This window comes from Pelodiscus sinensis, chromosome Z (assembly GCF_052426305.1).
Source record: "Pelodiscus sinensis isolate ZL-2025 chromosome Z, ASM5242630v1, whole genome shotgun sequence".
Classification (NCBI taxonomy): Eukaryota; Metazoa; Chordata; order Testudines; family Trionychidae; genus Pelodiscus; species Pelodiscus sinensis.
This window is the reverse complement of record NC_143085.1, coordinates 29,925,815-29,948,887: the sequence shown is the minus strand read 5'-3', so window position 1 is coordinate 29,948,887 and position 23,073 is coordinate 29,925,815. Positions and strand designations below refer to the sequence as shown.

The window sequence follows — 23,073 nt, the reverse complement described above, 5'->3', positions numbered from 1 at the left end:
AAAAAAAAGGGGGGGGTTTCCAAGAACCTGGATCACTGCTAGGGGTTACCAGGGAGTCATTTAAAAATAAAACGCTTCATGGGGGGGGGGGGGGAGAAGTACCGGCCAGGAAGGGAGCAGTGCTGGCCTGGAAGGGGGGTCCTGGAAACAACTAATGGGGGTTGCAACGGGGCTGGCCGGAGGAGATGGGGGAGGAAGCAGGGGGGATAGGGCAAAACGGGCCTGGCCGAGGGATATTGGGGGAGGAGGGGTGGGAAGTGCAGCTGGGGCGGATTGGGGGCCATGAGGAAGGGGGGCAGGAAGCAGCTGGCGGGGGTGGGATGTAGCGGCTCTAGCCGGGGGAGATCAGGAAGAGGAACAGGCTGTGGGAAGCAGAGCTGGGGGCGGGGCGGGGGCTGCGGGGCTGGCCCGGAGGAAGGGGGAGCAGGAAGCACAGCTGGCGGGGGTGGTACAGTGGCGCTGGCCGGGAGGAAGGGGGGCAGGAAGCAGAGCTGGCAAGGGGAGGGATGCAGCGGCGCTGGCTGCGGGAGATCAGAAAGAGGAATGGGCCAGTGGGAAGCAGAGCTGGGGGATGGTGCAGAGGGCTGGCCGGGGAAGTGAGGGAGAACCAGCCAGGAAGGGGTGAGCAAATTGGCTGGCAGGGAGCGGGACTGACCTGGGCACTTGCTGCCTGTCCCGTGCAGGCTTCCCCTCCTCCTCACACTCAACCAACTGAGGGCTCCTGGCAGCAATCATGGCCCCGCCTCCCATCCGCTCCCCCCACCCATGCCAGGCTTCCGTCTGGTGCGCAGCTGGAAAAATCAAAAAATACCAGACATTGCACATGTCCGGTATTTTCTGATTTTTTTTACCGGACAGAGCGCGCAAATACCGGACTGTCCAGTACAATACCAGACACCTGGCAACCCTAGCAGCAGCCCCTGACTGCAGGGGGTCTGAGCTCCCCATGGACAGAAGCTGTTCCACCTCTGTCTGAGGGGAGCTCAGTCCCACCTCAGGTCTCCTGCTGAGGACTAGCCTCTGTCCATGGCAGGCTCAAGTTTACTGCAGAGAGAGGCTGCTCCATGGGAGGCTGAACAGCATCTGCCCCCAGGGAGTTCAGACCCCAATCCCTGCTGCCCATGGACCAAGGTTGCTTTGTGGCAGCCTTTCCATCCTCACCGCTGCAGCAGCCTCTGTCCATGGGACCTCCTACAGACAGTAGCTGTTGCCACCCCTCACTGCTGCCTCTTTATCAGAGGCTGCAAAGCAGGCTGGTAGGCAGCTGGTCCATGTGGGGATCTGTTTTTTAACTCCTGCCTGGCACCCCATGCTAGTGCCTCTGATACAGAGGCAGCAGCGCGGGTGTTGGGGGGTCCCCAGGAGTGGGACCAAGAGCACACTGGATGCTGGCCTCTCCCCTGGGGACTATAAAATAGTTGATAACCAACAGGATTTCATGACTCAACTATTCAATTAACTGATATCTCGCACACTAGCTGATATACAACCAACCTGTGCAGTTCCTTGTTAGGGTGTTGTGAAGGCCAGGACTGTTCAAAAACAGAGCTAGATAAATTCATGTAGGATAGGTCCATCAATAGCGATTAGCCAGGATGGGCAGAGATGGTGTTTGTCAGAAACTGGGAATGGGTGACAAGGGCTGGATCACTTGATGATTACCTGTTTTGTTCATTCCCTTGGGGCACCTGGAACTGGCCACTGTCAGAAGACAATATACTCGACTAGATGGACCTTTGATCTGACCCAGTATGGCTGTTCTTATGTGATGTTGACTTCTACCCATCACCCATGTTAAACTTGGAGCAGCATGGTGACAGTTTTTTGGAGGTGGGGAATTTCTTGCAGCTCTCCCTGATGTGGGACATTATAGTAGAAATGCAGGCAGCTAGCCCAGATCCCCCATACTTTTGGGGGCCCTGTGGAGGTCACCTCAACCATCTTAGGGATGGGAGTGACCAGGGAATTATGGGGACCTAGCATGGCAGCAGCAGGGGTTGCTCCCTCACAACAGCAGGAGTTGGAGCAGCCCAACAGCCTACTCCACTCCATCTTGCCACCTTCTTGCAGCCCGCTGCTCCCCATAGCAGAAGGAAGCAGACACCTGTAGCCCCAGGGTGGTGAGTAGGGGGAAAGATGACCCCTGCTGCTGCACACCAGGACCCCATAATCCTCCTGGGCTATGCTGGTCAGGGGGCAAGGGCAGGGCAGAGATGGGAGATGTGACGGAGGGTGCTGCCTCGGGCCCTCTCAGGATGGCCCTACAGAGATGGAGGAAGAGGCAAGTGTACATTGAAGAGGGGAGGGGAGTTGAGAGACACACAACGGCTGTGTCTAGACTGCATCCCTTTTCCGTAAAAGGGATGCAAATTAGACACATCGCAATTGCAAATGAAGCAGGGATTTAAATCCCCTCCGCTTCATTTGCATAAACATGGCTGCCGCTTTTTTCCGGCTCGGAGCTTTGCCGGAAAAAAGCACCAGTCTAGACGCGGATCTTTCAGAAAACAAAGCCTTTTCCGAAAGATCCCTTATTCCTTATTTTAATAAGGGATCTTTCGGAAAAGGCTTTATTTTCCGAAAGATCCACGTCTAGACTGGCGCTTTTTTCCGGCAAAGCTCCGAGCCGGAAAAAAGCGGCAGACATGTTTAGCGGAGGGGATTTAAATCCCCGCTTCATTTGCAATTGCAATGTGTCTAATTTGCATCCCTTTTACGGAAAAGGGATGCAGTTTAGACACAGCCAATGTGTAGCTGTCATGTGAAATGTCCCTTTAACATCTATATCCTAAACACCTATATCACCAGTTACCTTAATGCAACTTTCTACACCTTGTTCCACCAGGTAATATTATAGGCACAATAATCCTAACATGTTACAGTTTTTACTCAGGCAAAAGTCTCATTAAAGGGACTATAGTCTGCACCAAACTTCAGGATCAGGCCTCATATATTTTTTATTTTGTTACCAATCAAGAGGAGTTACATTTTAATGCAAGACTGGCATTCTAGAGCAGAGAGGTAGCATGAACTGGTGCTTAAGGTAGTGGACTAGAATGCAGAGTGAAATCCTGGACTCATTCACTGGAGTCAGGATCTCTTTCAAGGGTGCTACTTCTTGCTCCACTACTGACTTCCTATGAAGGGCTGGCTCTAGGTTTTTTGCTGCCCCAAGCAAAAACATTTTTGCCCTCCCCCACCCAAAAAAAACACCGGGAAAAAATTCTGTTGAAGGAAAAAAAAAAGTGTGGGGGGGAGACCAAAGTTGTTGAACAACAACAACAAAAAAATAAAACAGCATGTCCCCTTTAAGAGTGAGTGCAGGAATAGGAACAAGAGAGCAGTTGAGCACTAAGTCTCCTTGGTCTTTTGGCCGGCAGCCATTTTGTGCCAGCAGCCTAGCGACTGCCGGGGAGGGGAGGAGTAGGAGAGGAGACGAGGTGGCCAGCAGGCTCCAGGTGCACATTGGTGCCAGCTGGCTGCACAGCCACGGCGTTTCCCGGGCCGCAGCCCTTTAAAATCAGCAGGGCAGGGCTAGGCGTTGCCAGGGGCAGCGCCAGCTGCTTACCTGAAATGCTGCCCCAAGTACCTGCCTGATTTGCTGGTGCCTAGAGCCGGCCCTGTTCCTATGTGACCTTGGACAAGTCACTTCTTTCTCCTCTTATTGGATAGGTGTCTGGTCTACTTAACACTTTACACTCTTTAGGCCAGAGAATTTTTCTGCACAGTGCCTAGTACAATGGAATCTCAGTCTCCATTGGGTCTCTAGGCACTACATATGTTTGAATGTACTGAGCCATCAATCAACAGATCTCATCTTTTGTGATCCCATTGGTGAGGATTGGTTTATTCTCTCAATTAGCAAATCCTATTACGGAATTGCATAGAAATTCACCATCTGTTGTACATTCTTTCCAGAGCCTATGCTTTTCTTGTAGTCTCTGGGTACATTGACCCTTGAAGCATTTGACAGCCTGTACAATAGTTTGCTATCAGAACAATCAGACTACTGAGCTGTGATTTCCAGGTCACTAGGTGATATGCCACGACTTCACGTTGGCCTTTAAGATACCTTTATAAAGCTTATACTGACCACTAATGGAGTGATTTCCATGAACAAGTTGGCTATAGAGGACTGTCTTCAGTATCTGCGTATCATCCATCCTCATAACATGACCAATCCAGTGAAACTGTTTGTTCATAAGCATTGCTTCTATACCCGCACAGTTTAAGGACCTCAGTGTTAGGAATTTTGTCCCAGCTATTCACATAGCAGTCTTCCTGAGGCAGCACATATGGAACTGATTGAGTTTCAGACATGCTGGCAATATATGATCCATGACTCTTAGCCATACAGGACATATTCAGGACAGCTGCCTGCTAAACTGTGGTTCATATGAGGTTTAACTCCATGGTCATTCCATAAATGGTTGGTCAATCTTTCAAAGGCAGCACTGGCTGCGGCCACTTGAGCAGATACACTGTCATCAGCATTTATGCTGCAGGACAGCACATTTCCAATGTAAGAAAACTGATCAATAGCTGTAAGGACAGTATCAGCAGCAGTGATTGCTAGAGTGCTGAACTCTTTCCGAACACACTGGGACATAACCTCCATCTTCTTGATGCTCAGAGAGAGTCCAAAATGTGATCACAAATAATAAAAAATCAAAAAGCTCCTCTGCATCCTCAACTGAATGAATCAACGATGCAGTGTCATCAGCAAACAGGAAGTTAGGAGATAATTGTGGTGAACTTTTTGGTGTGAGCCCGAAGTCCCTGGAGGTTGAAAATGCTGACACCTGTTTGGATAGGTATGCCCAACACACAATCCGTGAAAACAACAAACAGCATCATTGAAAAGTAGATGCTGACTAGGAGAGGAGCAAGGACATGTCCTTGCTTTGTACCATTTGATATTTCAGAAGGTACTGATGTCTCTCTCTGTTGTTAAGGACACAAACCCAGCATTAAGGATGTTAAACTGTGCATATTTTTGTAAATGTGTACATGTGTGGGCCAGCTTCCCCTGAGAACCAGCTCCTGCCTGCCCCCCATGCTCTACGGGAGGTAGCAGCAGGGCGGTAGAAGAGGTAGGCAGCTCCACAAAAGCTGGTACACCTAGAGAGCCAGCTGAAAAGCCAACTCCCCATACAGACTAGCTCCCGTCTACTCTCCCTCACCAACTATGAGGGTTAACCGATGAGCCCAGGCTCATCAGTTAACCATGTACATAGGTACTTGTTCACTTTCCTACCCAGCATACCATCATTAAAGGACTGAACTGTATTGATAAATTTTTCACCCAAGTACTTCCCAAAGCCTGTTTTTGTTATCCAAACGTATTAAATCAGACATCAACTTTCCAAAGCAGTGTTCTTGAAAAGATTACTCAGAGGGCCAATGAGTCACAGATGATTATACCACCAACTCTTGATGAGGTACAAAAAGCTATCTTACAGATGAAATCTAGAAAGACACCTGGCAGAGAGACAATTCCATCAGAGATTTATGAAGCTGGTGGTGGCCACCTGGTTTATTTTCTCACCCATTTATTTAACACCATTTAGGAGTAAAAGCAAGTCCCCCAGGATTTTGCCCTGATTGTACACAAATATAAAAGAAAAGGTAACTGTGCATGCCTGTGATGACCTCCGGGCCATCTCACTGCTGTCTATAGCTGGCTTGAATCCTCTACAACTTTCTGTCATTACATGTGTTCACAAATGGCATAATTCCTGAAAGACAGTGTGGATTTTGTGCCAGTTGAGGCACTGCTGACATGATAGTCACAGCCAGGCAGACACAAGAAAAATGTAGAGAGAAACATTAAGATTTATACCTGACCATGGTATTTGGACAACAAAAACAGGCTTTGGGAAGTACTTGGGTGAATCAGCTGTCCTGAAAAATTTATCAATACAGTTCAGTCCTTTAATGATGATATGTTAGGTAGGAAAGTGAACAAGTACCTGTGTACATGGTTAACTGATGAGCCTGGGCTCATCGGTTAACCCTCATAGTTACATGCAACGCTCCCCTCCCGCTTGTGCTGCTTCTGTATCAGTTGGTGAGGGAGAGTAGACGGGAGCTAGTCTGTATGGGGAGTTGGCTTTTCAGCTGGCTCTCTAGGTGTACCAGCTTTTGTGGAGCTGCCTACCTCCTCTATCGCCCTGCTGCTACCTCCCATAGAGCATGGGGGGCAGGCAGGAGCTGGTTCTCAGGGGAAGCTGGCCCACACATGTACACATTTACAAAAATATACAGTTTAACATCCCTAATGCTGGGTTTGTGTCCTTAACAACAGAGAGAGACATCAGTACCTTCTGAAATATCAAATGGTACAAAGCAAGGACATGTCCTTGCTCCTCTCCTAGTCAGAATCTACTTTTCAATGATGCTGTTTGTTGTTTTCACAGATTGTGTGTTGGGCATACCTATCCAAACAGGTGTCAGCATTTTCAACCTCCAGGGACTTCGGGCTCACACCAAAAAGTTCACCACAACTATCTCTAACTTCCTGTTTGCTGATGACACTGCATCTTTGATTCATTCAGTTGAGGATGCAGAGGAGCTTTTTGATCTTTTACTATTTGTGATCACATTTTAATACACTGCAAAAATGTTCAGCCTAGGAGTCGAGATTTTAGCATCTGTAATCAGAGTGCTGTTATCAGAATAGTGGAAGGGTGTAGTGCTAGCAATGCCCAGCCCACACACTGCCTTTAGCCCATCATATAATGCTTTAAAGTCATATCTATTAGCTGCATCCTGAAGTCTGACTAGTTGAGTAAGCTACTAGTTGAGGGACTACTTGCTTTCCTCCCCCTTGCTGCAACTCTGTATCAGAGGCGGGGGGAGGGAGAGCTGGGGGAAGCCATCTTAAAAGCTGGTTCCCCCCAAGCACCATCTCCGCAGGGGGAGGGAGGAGAAGGGGAAGAGGAGGCAGAAGCACAGAGGTCCCAAAGCAGGTGCCCACTCTGGAAGCTGTCCCCGCTGCGATTCTGCATTTTAAATTTAATAAGAGTTGCTCTGCATTTTAAATGTAATAAGATGTGCTCCTTCGCACATCTCCCTTTAGGTTTAAGCCAAGTCCTATATTATATGCTATAAATAACAGAGCAGTGTTGATCTGAAACAACATGTTAGAAATAATTTTTTTTTATTAAGCACCAGCTTAACATTATTTGCGTACGGTCTTTAATTATTAAGTTCTGTCTTTCCCCCCGCAGACTGATAGCTTTTTCTCATAAGCACTTATTCTTCCTTGATATAAAATGTACATGAAACAAAGGCAAAATATTTTATACATCTTGCTGCAAAATGCTTAACATTGTGACTGTATCTCTTTGCCTCTTCATTGCCCAGGTCCGGACAGACTCTTATTCATGAACTGTCTCTTCACGAAGCAGATCCACCACTAAGGGAAAGAAATACAGTGACATCAGAAGATATACTGTAGCAATTTCCAGGTAAGAAGTTTGAGGCAAAACAGGATTTAAAATCAACTTTGGTGCAATAGACCTGCATTAAAGTTACACCTCCAATTTTCTTCACTGATTTCATCTGGAATTTTAAATGTGCAAGGAAGGCTGGATTAGACCCAAAGCATGGATTAAATCAACATACTGTAGTACAAGGTCACAGTAACAGATTCATATTAAGGCTAACATGATAATTCCAATCTAAGCTTTTACTTTCCATCACTTATAAAAAAGCATATTAAGAGTCTCATTCCTGATCCCAATCCAACTTTTTTTGTTTTACAAAACATTTAAAAAGTAATGTCAGCCACTTCTCAATTAAGCAAATATAAAGAAAACCCCCACAGAAGAGCTATTTCAAAATTTCTTCTCTCCTGACTCAAAACCAGATTAATTCGTGACTGTGGCTATGGCATGTGGCTTGAGTCCTCTGTAATCTGTAGTCAGTATTTCTGAAAAATAAATTGGCTTAATAATTGTAAAGGTTATAAGAGGTGCACTTTATATATCTTGCTTATACGCAAATGTCTGCCAAGCCACTCAGAAACTGTTGTATCAATTAGCTAGTTTGCTATTCATATTGATAACGAAGGATTTTTCCACGTAGGAGTGATCACGAGAGCCAAATGGAATGATGCTGAGAACCCTCGATGCCTACAGGGAATTGAGTGTTCTAGCTTCCAGGAGGTGCTCATCACTTCACAGGATTGGACCACAAGTGGAGACTGTTACATCCTTACTCAGCCTAAATTGGCATTTGCTGCCATATCACATTGCTTTTCCCTCATGAAAACCGTAAGTCTCATGATTCTTTTTTACTAGTTCCTCCCCATCTCTCTCCCTGCTGTTTTGCCTTTTTCCCCCTTGTTGCTATACTCCTACTGCATTCCATGACACAAAAGAGCATTGCATAACCATCCTTTCTACTCCTTGAGTTACATCTTATAAACTTTATAAAGAGCAAACCAAGCCAAGTTTAACATTATTTCTGGAGTTGACATTTTAAAGAAGCAGCATTCCTCAAGCACCTACTAGTCAGAAAAGAAACACTGCCTGTAATTAGGATAAAAAATAACCCATTCACTGAGAATGGCATCTTACCTTGCTAGGCTTGTCATTTTGGGGATCAAACACCTTTTCACAAAGCCTAAGACCTGTTTCTTGTCTCAGCTGTTGCAAGTAGGCCCTCATCACCTCTAAATCAGAGCAGATACCAATACAGATTGAAATACAGAGTTAAAATCAGGTCAGATTCGATCCAGGCAGCTACCCCCCTGTGTGATCGTTGGCAAATTTCTTAGGGTGGGATCCACCAGGTATTTAGGCACTGCAACACTGAACGTGGTGGTGCCTAGAAAACCACAGGAACAACACTGAAATCCAAAAAGCCTGAGTTAGGCACCTAAACTCCCTACAGAATGAAAAATGAGAGAAAGGAATCTAACTAATGTTATCCACAACAGGCAACATGCTAAGCAGGGAGCCACCTAAGCTAGTCAATGGGAAAGGCCAACTTGAGAGGTGTATGCTAAAACCTGCCTCTCTCTCAGGTGTTTAAGTCTTGGCTGTAAGTTAGAACTAGGACTGCTGGCAATCCATAAACCAGGAGGAAGTTTGGCAGTTAGTCACCTACATTGCATGAAGGATACAAAACAAGATAACCAGCAGTTTGGGGTGGGGTGGGGTGGGGGTCCGGAAACTTCTTCTGTAACTGTTAGTCTAGTGATTAGGACATTCATCAGTTCAAATTCCTTCTCCCCCTTAGAAGGAGGTGTGGACTTCAACCACATTCTGGGTGAGTACTCTGTCCACTAGGCTAACAATTAGATGGGAGCTCTTCCTTCTCCTCCTCCAACCTCAGCTACTTTGTGTGAACTCACCTTGGGGTCCTGATCTGGTAGCAGTGCTCAAAAGCGTCCTACCAGACGAGTCTCCCATATGAGATACCAGCCAAATGCCTATCTTTCCCAGTTTGTAAATCACTCAGAGGCTTTGGCATCCAGACGCCTATCATGAGGCAATAATGCACCTGCTCAGGCGTGAGTGCCTTGAGAGAGGATGCAATGAATATGGCTTGAGAAAAAAGGGGGAAAAAATTAAGGCTGGTCTACACTGAAAAAGCTGCAGTGCTGCAGCTGTTTCGCTTTAGCAGAGATGCTACTACACTGACAGAAGAGCTTCTCCTGTCTGCGTAGAAGGTGATAGCTATGCTGATGGGAGTTAGTCAACATAGTGCTTTCTACATCTTGGATTAGGTAGGTACACACTGTGTTGCTCAAGAGTGTGGATTTTTCATGAGCAATATAGATATACTGATGTAAGTCGATAGAACAGACCTGGCCTTCGGTGGCAGCAGTATGGGGTGGCAAGAAGCTCCCCAGGAGCCAGTGTGTGCAGGGAGCCACCTTTTAAGATGGCTTCCTGCACATACTGTCAGCCTGTGTGTAACTGTAAACGTTAACCAATGAGCCCAAACTCATCGGTTAACCATGTTCACAGTTACATTTTTACATTTTTACATCCCTAATTATTACACCTTGCTTTTCTGTTGTTATTAAGTTTCCATTACAATCTTAATTGAAGGCCATTTATGTGACCTTTGTAAGTGTATCCTTAGCCAGACTCTGAATGCTATCAATTATTGCTCTTCTGCTTTGCTTCGTTGAATTAGAACCAAAATGCATAGAAGGGAGCATGACCACATTTAATCACTCTCTGACTGCAAGAGTAAATCTGCTCAATTTACAAGTGAAAAAGGTAACTCAACCTGGGATTTTTGCACTTTATGCATGAGTAGTAAAGATTTTACAGGTCATTTCCAGCCTGTAGTTACACCTCTGCATGTCTATGGTCTTCTGTGGAACTATCCAAGCATAAGAGTGACAAGGGGGGAGAGGCAGGATCTTTTGTTGGACCAACTTTTGTTTGATTATACTGACCCAAAGAGCTCTCTCTGAGTTTGAAAGCTTGTCTCTCTCATTAAAAAAAAAGTTGGTCCAATAAATGATATGATTTCAGCCATCTTGTCTCTCTAATATCCTGGGACCAACACTGCATAAGAGCAGGATGTAGCCCTATAAATGGAATTTAGCTAGCTATTCAGTGACGTGAGACCTAGAATAGAATCTGGCTCCCACTCTCTTGACTCTACAGGGCTAGAAGAATTGAAAAGTAGCACAGCCTATTTTTGTTCCTAAACTCGGCAGACTTGAATCTAGGTACATACAGGAGGCAGAACCATCAACTAAGAAGGTACTTTTTTATATGGTCATGTTTTTGGCCCTAGCTACAAAATTAATCCAGGCTGTGAACTGCAAGCCAAAGCATGGCTTTAAGAGAAACACGGCTACTTTTATTCTTACCCTCCTCCTGTTTGTTGCCAGGTCTGGCGTAGAGGGCATTGAGTGGAAAGCCTGGCTCGCCAGGGATTGGGAAGTTAGTGATTCCTAATGTGTACATTTCCTTCTCTCCTTGGCCTTTTGAATTGCACTGGAAGAATCAAACAAGAGAGATCATTCCCAGGACAAAAACAAAGCACATCCAAAAGCTGGTGCAGCCCAAACGTTATATTGATACATATCATGGCTTCTCTGGTAGGAGAAAGTACTGAAGAGTCCTTATGTATTTATCTAATTAAATGAGAAAAGTCTTTACAGTACTGTATCCACAGCACCTGTACCTTTGATCTTATGCATATTTTAGAAATGTGCATCTGTCTAACTGTACAAGAACTCCTCCTACAGTAATAGTTAGGATTACCACATTTGGTATGCCACTTCCTCTTATCATAACTTAAAGCAAGGTCAGGGTTTGGTTGTGCCAAGACAGTGGGATATGCATGGAATTAGATTGTTTCTCATAAAATGGAAAGGGAAGGGTTTGGTGGGAGGGAATTATACTGTAGAGTGATCACGATGGGGACTGGGGCAGCTATAATCCCACTGGGCCAAGCAGGGGGCAAGGGTGGAGAAAGGGACAGCTGTCTACTATATACAGGCGACCCTTGTGACTCGCTGAATTGCTATTCACAATTTTGTATATTCGCAGATCTCCCCATCCTGAAGCCCCACCCCTTCCCACCACTTTGCCCTCTCTCCCTGGCCAGGGGGCAGGGACGGACTTGGTGGGGGCCTGTTGCAGGTGGCAGCAGTGGTCAGTACTCCCACTGCACTCACCATGGGGGGCGGGAGCTGTGGGGAAACAGACCACTCTCTGCTTCCTCCTGCCCCCCCGTATTCACAGATTTTGCCATTCTCAGTGATGTCAGGAATCTTTCTACCACAGATGGCAAAGGTTTCCTGTATTTCAGAAAGTTTGTCTGTGTATCTTTTTTTCTGAGTGTCTGTTACCCAGCCAGGGATACATGCACCCCTCCCCTTGTTGTGCTCACTGCAGCTGCCATGGAAAGGCTCTTCTCACCTGGCCCCAAGCTGCAGCAGCAAAAGAGGTTGTCCTCTCCCCCCAAAGCAGTTTGCATACTGAACCCCTCAGCCCCAGACCCACCCCCGAGTAATGATTTAAATGAAGAAAAACAATGTATTTGATTTAAGGACCCAAGCAGTGCTGGGTAAATCTTCTAATTCTATGGAAGAAGCTTTCTGGAACATCTGTGGCTCTGACAGTTGAGACTGATAATTGGTGTACATGCAGTTTTTGTATTCATAATTATTTTGATTGGGGAATGTGTGTTTTGTTTTAAACACAAACCCTAATCTGTGCAGCTGAAAGCATGGACAAAGTTATACTGGAATAAAAGCACCCTAAACCAATATAGCTTATTTCCCTTCCTGTACATGAACAGCTATATGGGAGTAAGCACATTTATATCAGTATACTTGGATCCACTCTTCCGGCTTAAACCCTTTAGCTGAAGTATTATAATTAAAGCAGTACAACTTTTGTGCAGACAAGCCTTAAAATGTAATAAAATGGTCAAATTTTTCTTTAGACATGTGAATGGATAACCCACACAAGCTTTAACAGCATTGTTCTGAGATATAATCAAAGGCCAAATGAGATACTCATCAGGAAGAGAATGTTAAAGAGATGAGATATTTCAGCCAGGGAAAGATTACAGTGAGCTTGAATTGGATGCTTTCAGATATTGGGAGTGGGTGGGGAGCAGATGATGTAAATGTTGGTAGAGGCTAAGGACTAACAGTGATAATTTAGTTAGGTAGGAAGGAAAAGAGGCAAGATGCAGAGAGGCCAGAAAGGTGAAATTCTACCAGAAAATGGGGGCAGAAAAAAAAATTAAAAATAAAATAAAGGTTTATAGTGGAAATGCTGAAAGGAGCTAAAATCACAGCAGTGATGTCTGTCCCTACTATAAACATACTGTCCATGTGAGAATATGACCCAAGAATTATGAACAGTGCAGGGGGATAGAGGAACACAGTACTCAGTGTCAGAAATTTTTGCCACTCACTCACTATGGCCTTGGGCACATCACTTACCCCTTTTTTACCAAGAGATTAAAACTTAACCACATCAGAAATAGGGATGTGAAGAACTAGTCTAGTATCAAATAAGCAAATGTTTATCGGAGAGTCAACAAGCCAGTCGACTAGTTGCATCCCCCCATTTTTTGCCTCTTTCAGAAATAGGCAGCAAAGGGGCGGAAAAAGAAGGAAGGGGTACTTCAAAGCGGCAGCACCACTTGCAGTCTGGAGCCAGTCCTTGGGCTCCATGTGGCACTGCTGTTTTGAAATGCCACATGCAGCCCGGGGCCAACCAGGGTTTCCCCAGGCTGAATGCAACATTACAAAGTGGAGCCTAGGTCAGCTGGGGACTCCCCCACTGACCCTGGGTTTGGTGCAGCACTGCCACTTTGAAACACTGCGGGGAGCCTGGCGTCAGGCTCCTCACAGCATTTCAAAGAGGCAGCACCCTGTGGAGGCCTGGATCTGTTGGGGATTCCACAGCTGACCCGGGGCTCTGTGCAGCACTGCCGCTTTGAAATGCCACAGGAAGCCCAGCAGCAGGCTGCATGTGGCATTTCAAAGCAGCAGTGCCGTGTGGAGCCCACGGTCAGCAGGGGAGTCCTCAGGTGACCTCGGCTCCGTGCGGCACTTTCGCCTTTGAAATGTAACAACAGTCCTAGGGCTGTTGCTACACTTCAAAGGCAGAGGCACCCTATCGACTAATCATATAGTCGATGCAAAATGTATCAACTATTCAATTAGTCGACATTTAACATCCCTAATCAGAAATAAGGTGAGAGAGCCCATTAGAGTGTTTGAAGCATTACATTCTAAGCAACAGCATTTTTGCCTGTGTTTTCACACTGTCTTAGACAAACGAGCAGAACTGACATTTTTATTGCCATTTATTGTACTTTCTTCCTTCAACTTAAATTAAATTAAATTTTATTACCTTTTGCAGCTTCTTTAAGCATTCAGAAATATAGAGAGTTATGTAGATCAATGTTCTGTCAGCCTCATTCTGTCAAATAAAAGGAAGCAGAAGCCATTTGCTATTGTTAGATTTTACACCTGCTGACAAAGCTATCACCTTTTTAGTCTATGGTCTCTCACAAAAGAGATGCGTTGACAGCATAGAAGACACATTTACCTTACTTGAAAAGTTTTAACTAGAAAAAAATTGTTTCTTTCATTATATACCCCACTCTCCCTTGCGCTCGCTCTCTCTCTAAATATATATATATATATATATATATATATATATATATATATATATATATATATATATATATATATAGAGAGAGAGAGAGAGAGAGAGAGAGAGAGAGAGAGAGAGAGAGAGAGAGAGAGAGAGAGAGAGAGAGAGAAATAAAAATTAAAATTCTTGGAAGCTTGAAGCTTATTGCAGTGAAGTAATTCTACAATTCAACAGGGTACAAGATTCTAATAACTGTGCACAGGTTTTAATATCTTAAATCTTCATTTCTTACCTTAATTTCATAATTCTTGAAGAAGACATTTGCTTTGAAGTAGTAGATGGCTTCATCTATAATATCGGTGTCCTTTGCTAGCAAGAAAGGTAGAAAATGGGAAAATTAGGCAGAACTTAAAGATAACATCACTAGAATTTAAATGGAAACAGAGGAGTGACGTTTGCTAAGACTGACAGTAAATAGTAGCATGATCTTCCATTTCACTCACTTGCAAAAACAATAACTCTTCCCAAAAACAAAGCCACAGAGGTTTTGTACTAATTCCCAGCAAAGATTTAATAGGAAAATAAGTGTTATAGCAGTATCCCATATGACCACAGCTTCGTTACTTACACATGGCAGCACATACTACAAGACACTTACTGTAAGATGAGGTATCAATTAATTCAAGCTTTATGCTTGCCAAAGTAAATTTTACTATCAAGCAGCTTTGATTTTTAATATAATAATTGTTCACTCCATTATGGAGTGGAGCCATTGAATAGAGATGTAATCCTGCAGAGTAGTCATGAGGCATTGTGAAAGACTTATCAGGAGAATAAGTACTGAAGTAGTATCTAACTACTATAAAGGGTTATATTGAATCTTACCACTATTTTAAAACCTATTGAAACCCGCAATTCAAAGACCACAGTGAATCTTAATAGTTGCATGATGCCCCAGGAACTAGCCTGACTATACAACAAGGCACCTTAAAGACTAACAGATTTATTTGGGCATAAGCTTTTATGGGTTGACTCCAATGCTTCTGATGAAGCGGGTTTTACCCATGAAAGCTTAATGCCCAAATAAAACAGTTAGTCTTTAACATGTCACAGGAATTCTCGTTGTTTTTGCAGATACAGATTTATCACAGTTACCCTTTTGAACCTGACAATAGTGAATTTAGGCTGAATTAAAAACAAAAAACACACACACACACAAATCAAAAGATTACGGAATTTAAACTAGAACAAGGTCTTCTGGAGGCATCAAAGAGAAAACAAACCAAATGTGTTCATCACTGAAGACACACTGGAAAAATAGCACATTATTTATTGTGGTAGCACTCGGAAGCCCCAGTCAAGATCAGGACAAATGACTGATCACACATTGTTCATTCTGCTTGCATGTTATAGCCCTTCCCACTGTCCTTCATCTGTCCTGTCTGTTTAGACTGCCAGCTCTTCGGGACTGAATTTGGGATTTGTGTCTAGCACTATGGAGCCCTAATTTTGACTGGTCCCTAGTCACTACTGTAATAAACATGGATTAATAATAATGGCTCCATTCCACTAGATCCATGGTGTCCAACAAGACATGATTCAGAGTTTACATGCTAAGGCTGCAATCCCACCATTGGGTCTGCACAAGGAGACCTTTGCACTTCATGGAAAGCCAATTAAAATCAATGGGGCTCCATGTGAAACCATGTGGATTCAATTACAAGACTAGTGTCTTGGATTAAAAGTGACATACGAAGACTCAAGATGATAAAATGACTAACAAAAGCAAGGGTTACATACAGATTATTATTCTAAGGTGGATAGAACAACTCCCAAAGGGAGAAGGAGGAGAAACCAAGATAGAGTGAAAAGAAACAAAACAATTCAGAAGCAACAACACTACAGATAATTTTGTACAAGAGCTATAGAAAGGGGGTGACTATCACAAGACAGGACTGAGTAGAGTTTGGAGTCAGCTGTTGGTTCAAGGCACTGGCATAAATTTTAAACAGCAGTTGAGAAGGACACATTATACAAATTAGATCAGAGGATTCTTCTTCAGGAAAAAGCATTCAGAGGCTTGTATTGGGAAGGGTAAATGTTCCGGATAGATGGCACAGCAGAAGGCAAAAGAAACCCCCAATCCAACAGCATTAATAGCCATCTGAAAGTCAACTTCCTCTATTACCAGGAAGTACCCATTTCTAATCTGTCCCTTTTCTCCTCAGTTTGAAAACCATACACACACACACAAAATCAAAAGCCTCAAGTAGATACAGTTTATATAAAGTGTCCTATAACCATTTCCAGATCAGTGATATGAAATATTCATGAAAGAGAAGCAATTAGGACTGGATTTAAATGGACTGCAAAATAAATAAATGCAAATACAGATATAGTACTTATAAAGAGTGTTGTGAACCTACTTTCCCTTGGAGCTGGTCCTTTGAACTGACTTCTAATGGGTAACAAAGCCATGTTCCCAATTAACTTGGTATCGGAGTCCATTAAAGTGGAGTGATAAGCCTATAAACAAAAGAGGAAGTCTGACTGTGAGCAATAAAAAGAAAATAAGTAGTTTTCTCCCTTGAAAGAATAAAATTACACAAATGTCCCCCTCTAAATGATGGATGCACGGTTTGTCCAGTTAACAATGATCCAGCAACCACACCTTGTGGAAGTTCAGTGGTATTTGCTTACCTAGCTAATTAGGCCTTAGTAACATTTGGGGAGGTGGGGGGAGGACGACTCCTACTACGAAACTGCCATAGTCTAACTGGAGGCAATAATGGTGAATGCTATAACATAGAAGAGGTAGAAGTGTGTGCTTCCATCACCAGTTGTCTAACTCAGAGCAGATCTAAATAACTTGATGGCAAATATGTTCAGAACCTTTATCATATCTACTTTTCCGGTGCTTCAACAATGGCAATTAAAAAAAAAAGGTCAGTGTAGATACAGCTTAAGAATCACGTTCTGCTTTGGTGCTTAAATCTTTTCTTGACAATTGCAATATGAGCCAATGTTGTAGAAAGGAGGTTTATTTCAAAATATACATGCACTTAGAATATAAGATAAGTTACTTTAAAACACCAATGCTGATGGGACTTTTCTGTTTCTTTGTTTTGGGTTTTTTAAATATTTTCATATAAAAGTAATTTTCACCTATAATGCTCCTAGTTTATCCAATAAGGGAATATTCTTAATTTTGTAGGGGTTTAGTCAAACTGGAAAGGCCCAGCTGTTCCCTAAGTTAGGTGGTGGGCTCAGCAGGCCTTGAGCAAGGGGCAGTGATCATATAATTCCACTCTATTTCTTTATGATGCTAAGTAAGCAAGGACAACCGTGTTTTGCAACCTTACCAATGCTGTGTAAAAAAAAAAAAAAAAATCACACAAGATAAACTGAGAAGTTACAACGAAAAGGCCCCACCCTTTCATCTGCCCAGAGCCCCAATTAAATCAACAAAGAGCTGCCCATCTAGTCTAATTGTAAAATCAACAACCAGCTAACTTCGCGTCGACCCGCGCATATGAAGCAAAATCCTTTGTGGGGGACAATATCATGAATAGTGCCGTGCGGTTTGCAGAGGCGCTGACTATTGCCTTAAAAGGAAGTTCCCCCGTTTTGCTGGTAGAGGTGACATTTCCCACTGCAGCAGCTAGTTTCGCTCAGCTTCTTCCTATTTCTGAACAGAGAAAGAAACCCCAGAGCCGTTGTGATGTTTTCTACCCGATCCTTGAAGCCCCCCTGATGGGCTGCGGATTGCAAAACGAGCAGCAGCCAAGGGGCCCAAATGCTCAGCCCCGGGCCTAGCATCCATCCCCCGTAGCATTTCCTGCCCTTCCCTGGCTAGCAGCAGCCACAGTGCTCGCAGGGCAGCGGGGTGCAACCCAAGCACGCGCAAGGAGCCGGGGCCCTGTAGACCCGCAGGGGCTCTTTTCCTTACCGGCATTTTTTGTCGGTGGGGACGGTCGTTTCCCAGGAGGCAGAGAGCGCAGGAAGCCGCCTGAGTCAGCAATGCAGCAGCTTGCAGAGAGCCAGCCCTTCCTGTCCCACCCCAGGCTGCTGCAAGCAGGAAGTCCTGTGCGCGCAGGGCAGGAGCTGGCCAGCAGGGGGCGGCAGAGCGCTAGGAAGGCAGCGGCCGCGGAGCCTTTGCGGGTAGAGCGCTCGCAAGGGTCCCGGCCTCAGCTCCTGGGAGAGGATGTGGCGCGGTTCTTGCTTTCTAAATGCAGAGGGTCCAAGTCCTCCCTGATGTAACAAATGACAAGGCTGCAGATTAGGGATGTTAAATACCAGTTCATTGAATAGTCCAGTAACCTCATGAATTCTTATGGGTTACTTGACTATCCTATAGCCCCTGCCACGCTGCATGCTGCCTGGGTATCGGACACAGCAGCATGGGGTGCCTGGTGGGCGCCGGTTTGTGCGGGAAGCCAGTTTAAAACCCAGCTCCCCTTGAGGGCCTGTGCTGTTGACCTGTGCGCTGCCACCTCTGATAAAGAGGCAGTAGCATGGGGTGGGCAGAAGCCCCCATCTGGGGGTGGTCTGAGCTCCCAGATCATGTGCAAGCCAGAACTGAGCTGGGCTGCCAACCAGCCTGCTAAAATACTTACTGGCAAGTAGGGAGGAGGATGGAATGTGTTTAGTCTATAGCATTAACCTATAAGCTTTTGCTTATAGGTCAATGGGTTAATCAACTACACTTTTACAACCCTACTGCAGATCCCTGATTTCTGTTTGCGCTGCTCAAGAGGGATTTGTTATTGCCAGAGCAGGGGCCTACAAGTCTGGAAATGAACTGAGCCCACAACATAGAGAATCAAAGCTGGCAACTGCACCAGTGCAAAGCACAGCACTCTGCCTCTCGCTGTGCTTTGCACTGTGCATCTAAGTTGGCTGCTGGGTGCTGATTGCTGAATTCAAAGTATAGGCAAGGTCTGTAGGCGCCAGGCCTGCATTCACTCCACACAGAAACAAGAAGTTCCCCTCAAAATCATTAGATAGGCAAAAAAAAATTTTTTTTTCAACTATCATGATTTTTTAGTCAATCTGGGTTTTGAGCCCAGAAGGTTCAGCTTTTCTCCACAGCTCTGGTGGACAGAAACTTAAATTTAAAAATAATGGAAGTTGGGATTCTTGCATAATCAATTGACTCCAGAAGCTGGGATTCTAAGAGAAACACCAAGTATCATGAAACCCATGATAAAAACCTGAGAGCTGGCTCCACTGCAGACACACAAGCCCACTTGTGAGAATCTTAGTGCTCGATCAAGGCCTATAGCCTTGCCCAAATGCTTCATTTTTTCCTAATAGAATCCTACAGGGGAAAGATGCATCCATGGCACTTCCTACTTTACTGAGTAAAGGAATAAATGTGTTTTCTGTAGGATGTACTCACTTCAAACCAATGCAGGAACGGCACATTTTCAGGGTATTGTTCAAGACCAGTTTTTATAGAAAACATTTCAATTTTCTAGCAACCTTTTGTTTCCCTATCTTTATTTGTTCCCATTTGGATCATTCTGTGGGATTCTTATCCTGCTACCAATTACTACCTCCCTCCCCCCCTCCTTTCAAGTGCCTTTCGCCCCCTCCCTGCAATAATATCACCACTTCAGAATATTTGAAAGGAATGCATTCTCGCTGAGACACACAGAATTTATTCCTTAAATACACACCACCATTACCTGTATTTGATATCAACTTAGATGGATTCCTTGCTTGAGAGCAGAGGGGAGTTCAACAACCAGAAAAATGTATTGTTTTATTTTATCATTCCAAGAAGACCCCCCCCACACACACAATTTAATTTGCCTTTTCAAAGATATAAAATACAGTCTTTGTCCAAAATGTTTTTGTTGCTCCAAGTTTAACATTGTACAGGTAAGGCATTTGTTCAAAAAATAAAATAAATCTACTTCATGCCTCATCAAAAGTCTCTGTGGGTTTTCTGTGAACAATCATTTTTAAGATTAAAATTTATGAGAACTTTGTCAGGTGTTTACCTGTGATCAGCAGAAAAAGCTTAACCATATTATGAATATAAATATGATGTTGAATTAGATGATCTAATTATCTCCTAAGGAAATTGACAGAAAGCTCATAATTTGAACCATTTAGAACTCGAGAAGTAGATATTAAGACAGTCACAAGACATGATCTAAATGCAATTCTACATTAAATCATTAAACAATTATTTCCGTACCAATGACCATTTATTAAGCATTATTTGAATAATTATGATGTACAGTGTCAATAAATGCATCACTACAAAGAATAAAATTTAATAATACTCTCCTATTAAAAGCTAACATATTCCATAAGCTTATCAGTTAGATCCAAAAATAGACTTGGCATGTGTAACTTGTAATTGACATTTGGGGCCAAATCCTCCAAAAATACGACACGTATCTTTATTCATGAGAAATCAGACGGACTGCTCCCTTATTTATGAAGTTACTCAAGGTTTTAGATGCATATAGGGTTTTATATGTATACAAAAATACCCACAGTTTTTATGATATAAGTTTAATACAAATACCAATGAAATATGAATTCTCTCTCAAAAAAAGTTAGACAGGATACATAGTGGCCTTATTTGATGCCAAATACTTGCTTGGACAATATTTCCTCTGGAGTTAGTTAAATTAGTAGATAGTGTAGTCAACCTTGTATAACTATTGGCAATTCTAATCTAATTTAGAAATGTTTTTCTTTCTTAGGAAGGCGTCACTGTGTTTCACAATTTTCATCCACAGAAAAGTTATTTCAAGTAGCACAAGAGGATTTTATTTATTTTTGTCTTGTTCATGGAATCTTAGCTGGAGTAGGCTGCCTGAAAGCACATATCCTTATACTGAATGAAATCCTGCAACTCTTATGCCATGAGTACTCCCACCAAAGTCCACAAGAGTTTTGCTTCCAAGTACTGATTTGATTCTTAGCACATTAAAATAATAAAAGGAGCAACATATAATGAGAGCTCTTTGGTAATGTGTCACTGATTGTCAGTATATAGAAATGTGAGGGAGAGCACATGTACTTTAAAGAAAACCAAAACTTATTCAACTTTTCCTCCCTCAACTGAGTGTTTAAAATGCTCTCTTGGAAACATGAAAACCTTGGGTGAAACTATCAATAGTGCAACACCCAGTGTTAGTATTACATTCAGTCTTTATCAAATGCCTTTTACAAATGTCACAGTCAATTTTCACTAGCTTGTCTTATTTTAGCTTGTATTGTATTTTAGCTTGTCTTATTTTATTTATTGCCTTATTTATATTCAAATGGGTCAAATATTTGAGCAAGGCATTTTACCACTTCTGTTCTGAGTGATGAAATGCATGTTTATTTAAACCACACAGTGAAGTGACATGAAATATATATCAACATGAGTTTAGCTGCAATATTTACAAACTGTAGAGTCACAAATGAGTTTCACAAGTCATTTCAAACAACTGTCAAACCTTTATGCCACACCATATCTCTGGTCATTCTTTATATGCCACATGTTGTCCAGTGTGTAACAGAAAAGGAAAATAAATTACCCTCAAATCATGTTGTATTTTCATGGTCCAGTATTTCATCATGAATCTCACACAGGTAGAAATGACATTTACCACTGTAAAGTTTCCTAGTTCCAACAGTAATAGGTTAAAAATCCAGTATTTCCAAGCTCTGACTTCTCTGCTATTAAGGGTTGTACTTCTTGCAAAGCAGTGTAATGTTGGAGGAAAAGTTAAACCTCACACTCTGTTTTATTAATTTTGAAGTGACAGCTCTTTGGAATCCTAGAAATAGTTCCTGGTGAAATAGATTAGTGGACAGAGTACAGATAAGGGAAGGGTGCACTTTATCACCTAGATATCCTTACCATTCTGTGTAGGGTGTATATAACTCTGGAGCAGTCATGTGACCTTCATATCAGGACACTGTTGATCACATCTAAGAGTGCCCCTTTAAAACATACCATGAAGAGTTCTAGTCCGAAGAGGATGCTAAAATGAGGACAGAATTCCTGAAGCAAACCAGATTTTCCAACTTTGAAATCCTAAGAAGGTTGAAAGGATAAACAAGGGAATTGCTGGCTCTCTCACACACAATTTATTAAACATTGTGATGGTCAAATAATGCAATATAAACATCTGAAAAAGTATTCTCTCATATTCAACTATTGTACAGAGTATTACAGCAATAGCAGCAATTACCTTCAAAGAACAGCTTTTCACATCTCTCAGAAATAGTTGTGAAAATCCAAAGTATTAAGTCATCACTTAAAAGTCAGATTTCCCTTTCAGACAACTTGCCATTAGCTAAGGATTTCAAAACATCTCTTGAAGGATACACAGACACTGCCAGATTGCATAGGTCTATAATGTATGTTGTTTAAAATTAAATTAAATTAAATATTTGATGATCAGATTAACAAAATTCTATTGGACCAAATTCATACCTGGTGTAACAAGGTTTAACTTCATTGATACCAAGAGAGCTACATCAATTTAAAACAGGTATGAAGTTGGCGATTGATATATTAATCTCAACATTTACAGGAGGGTTACAAAAAAAACCCAAAACACATTATTGGAGGCATTTAAATGTCTGCAGTGGTGGGAAGGAAAAGCTACCACCACTAAATAAGCACACAATTAATCACAAAGTAAAAATGATTATGCCACTTTTCGTTATCTGAGTAAAATACAAAATATGAACTCTAGGAGAAAATTATAAGTTATCTAGATTTTTAAACATTTTCTCCTACTAATAAGTTATTAGAACAAGGAAGAAAAAAATATTTTTATTTTGACAGTCCCCCTCTACAACCACCATATTTTTCAAACAATCTAGCATTTAAAAGAGAAATGCAATTATCTTCATGGAATATAGCTTACTGTGACTGAGGCTAAGTATTTTATATACAAGAATGACAATTATTTCTGAAAGTAATAATATGGAAATGCATGAC

At 42.9% G+C, this 23,073-nt stretch overlaps 1 protein-coding gene across 1 annotated transcript; it reads right to left on the bottom strand.

The window, feature by feature from the left end:
- Positions 1-7,145: 7,145 nt before the first annotated feature.
- ARPC3 (actin related protein 2/3 complex subunit 3) lies at positions 7,146-18,211 on the bottom strand. Its single transcript, XM_006135164.5, has 7 exons — positions 18,055-18,211; positions 16,532-16,631; positions 14,398-14,474; positions 13,860-13,928; positions 10,847-10,973; positions 8,586-8,680; positions 7,146-7,420 (listed from the first exon to the last, which is right to left on the bottom strand). Exons 1-7 carry the CDS (start codon positions 18,058-18,060, stop codon positions 7,358-7,360), a joined length of 537 nt encoding a protein of 178 aa, XP_006135226.2. The 5' UTR covers positions 18,061-18,211; the 3' UTR covers positions 7,146-7,357.
- Positions 18,212-23,073: the final 4,862 nt, after the last annotated feature.

Coding starts and splice junctions, on each gene's coding strand:
- ARPC3 (XM_006135164.5), bottom strand. Junction 8,681..10,846: donor TGGCAACAAACAGGAGGAGG/GTAAGAATAAAA, acceptor GCTCTGATTTAG/AGGTGATGAGGGCCTACTTG. Junction 7,421..8,585: donor AAAATGACAAGCCTAGCAAG/GTAAGATGCCAT, acceptor TCTTTCCCTTAG/TGGTGGATCTGCTTCGTGAA.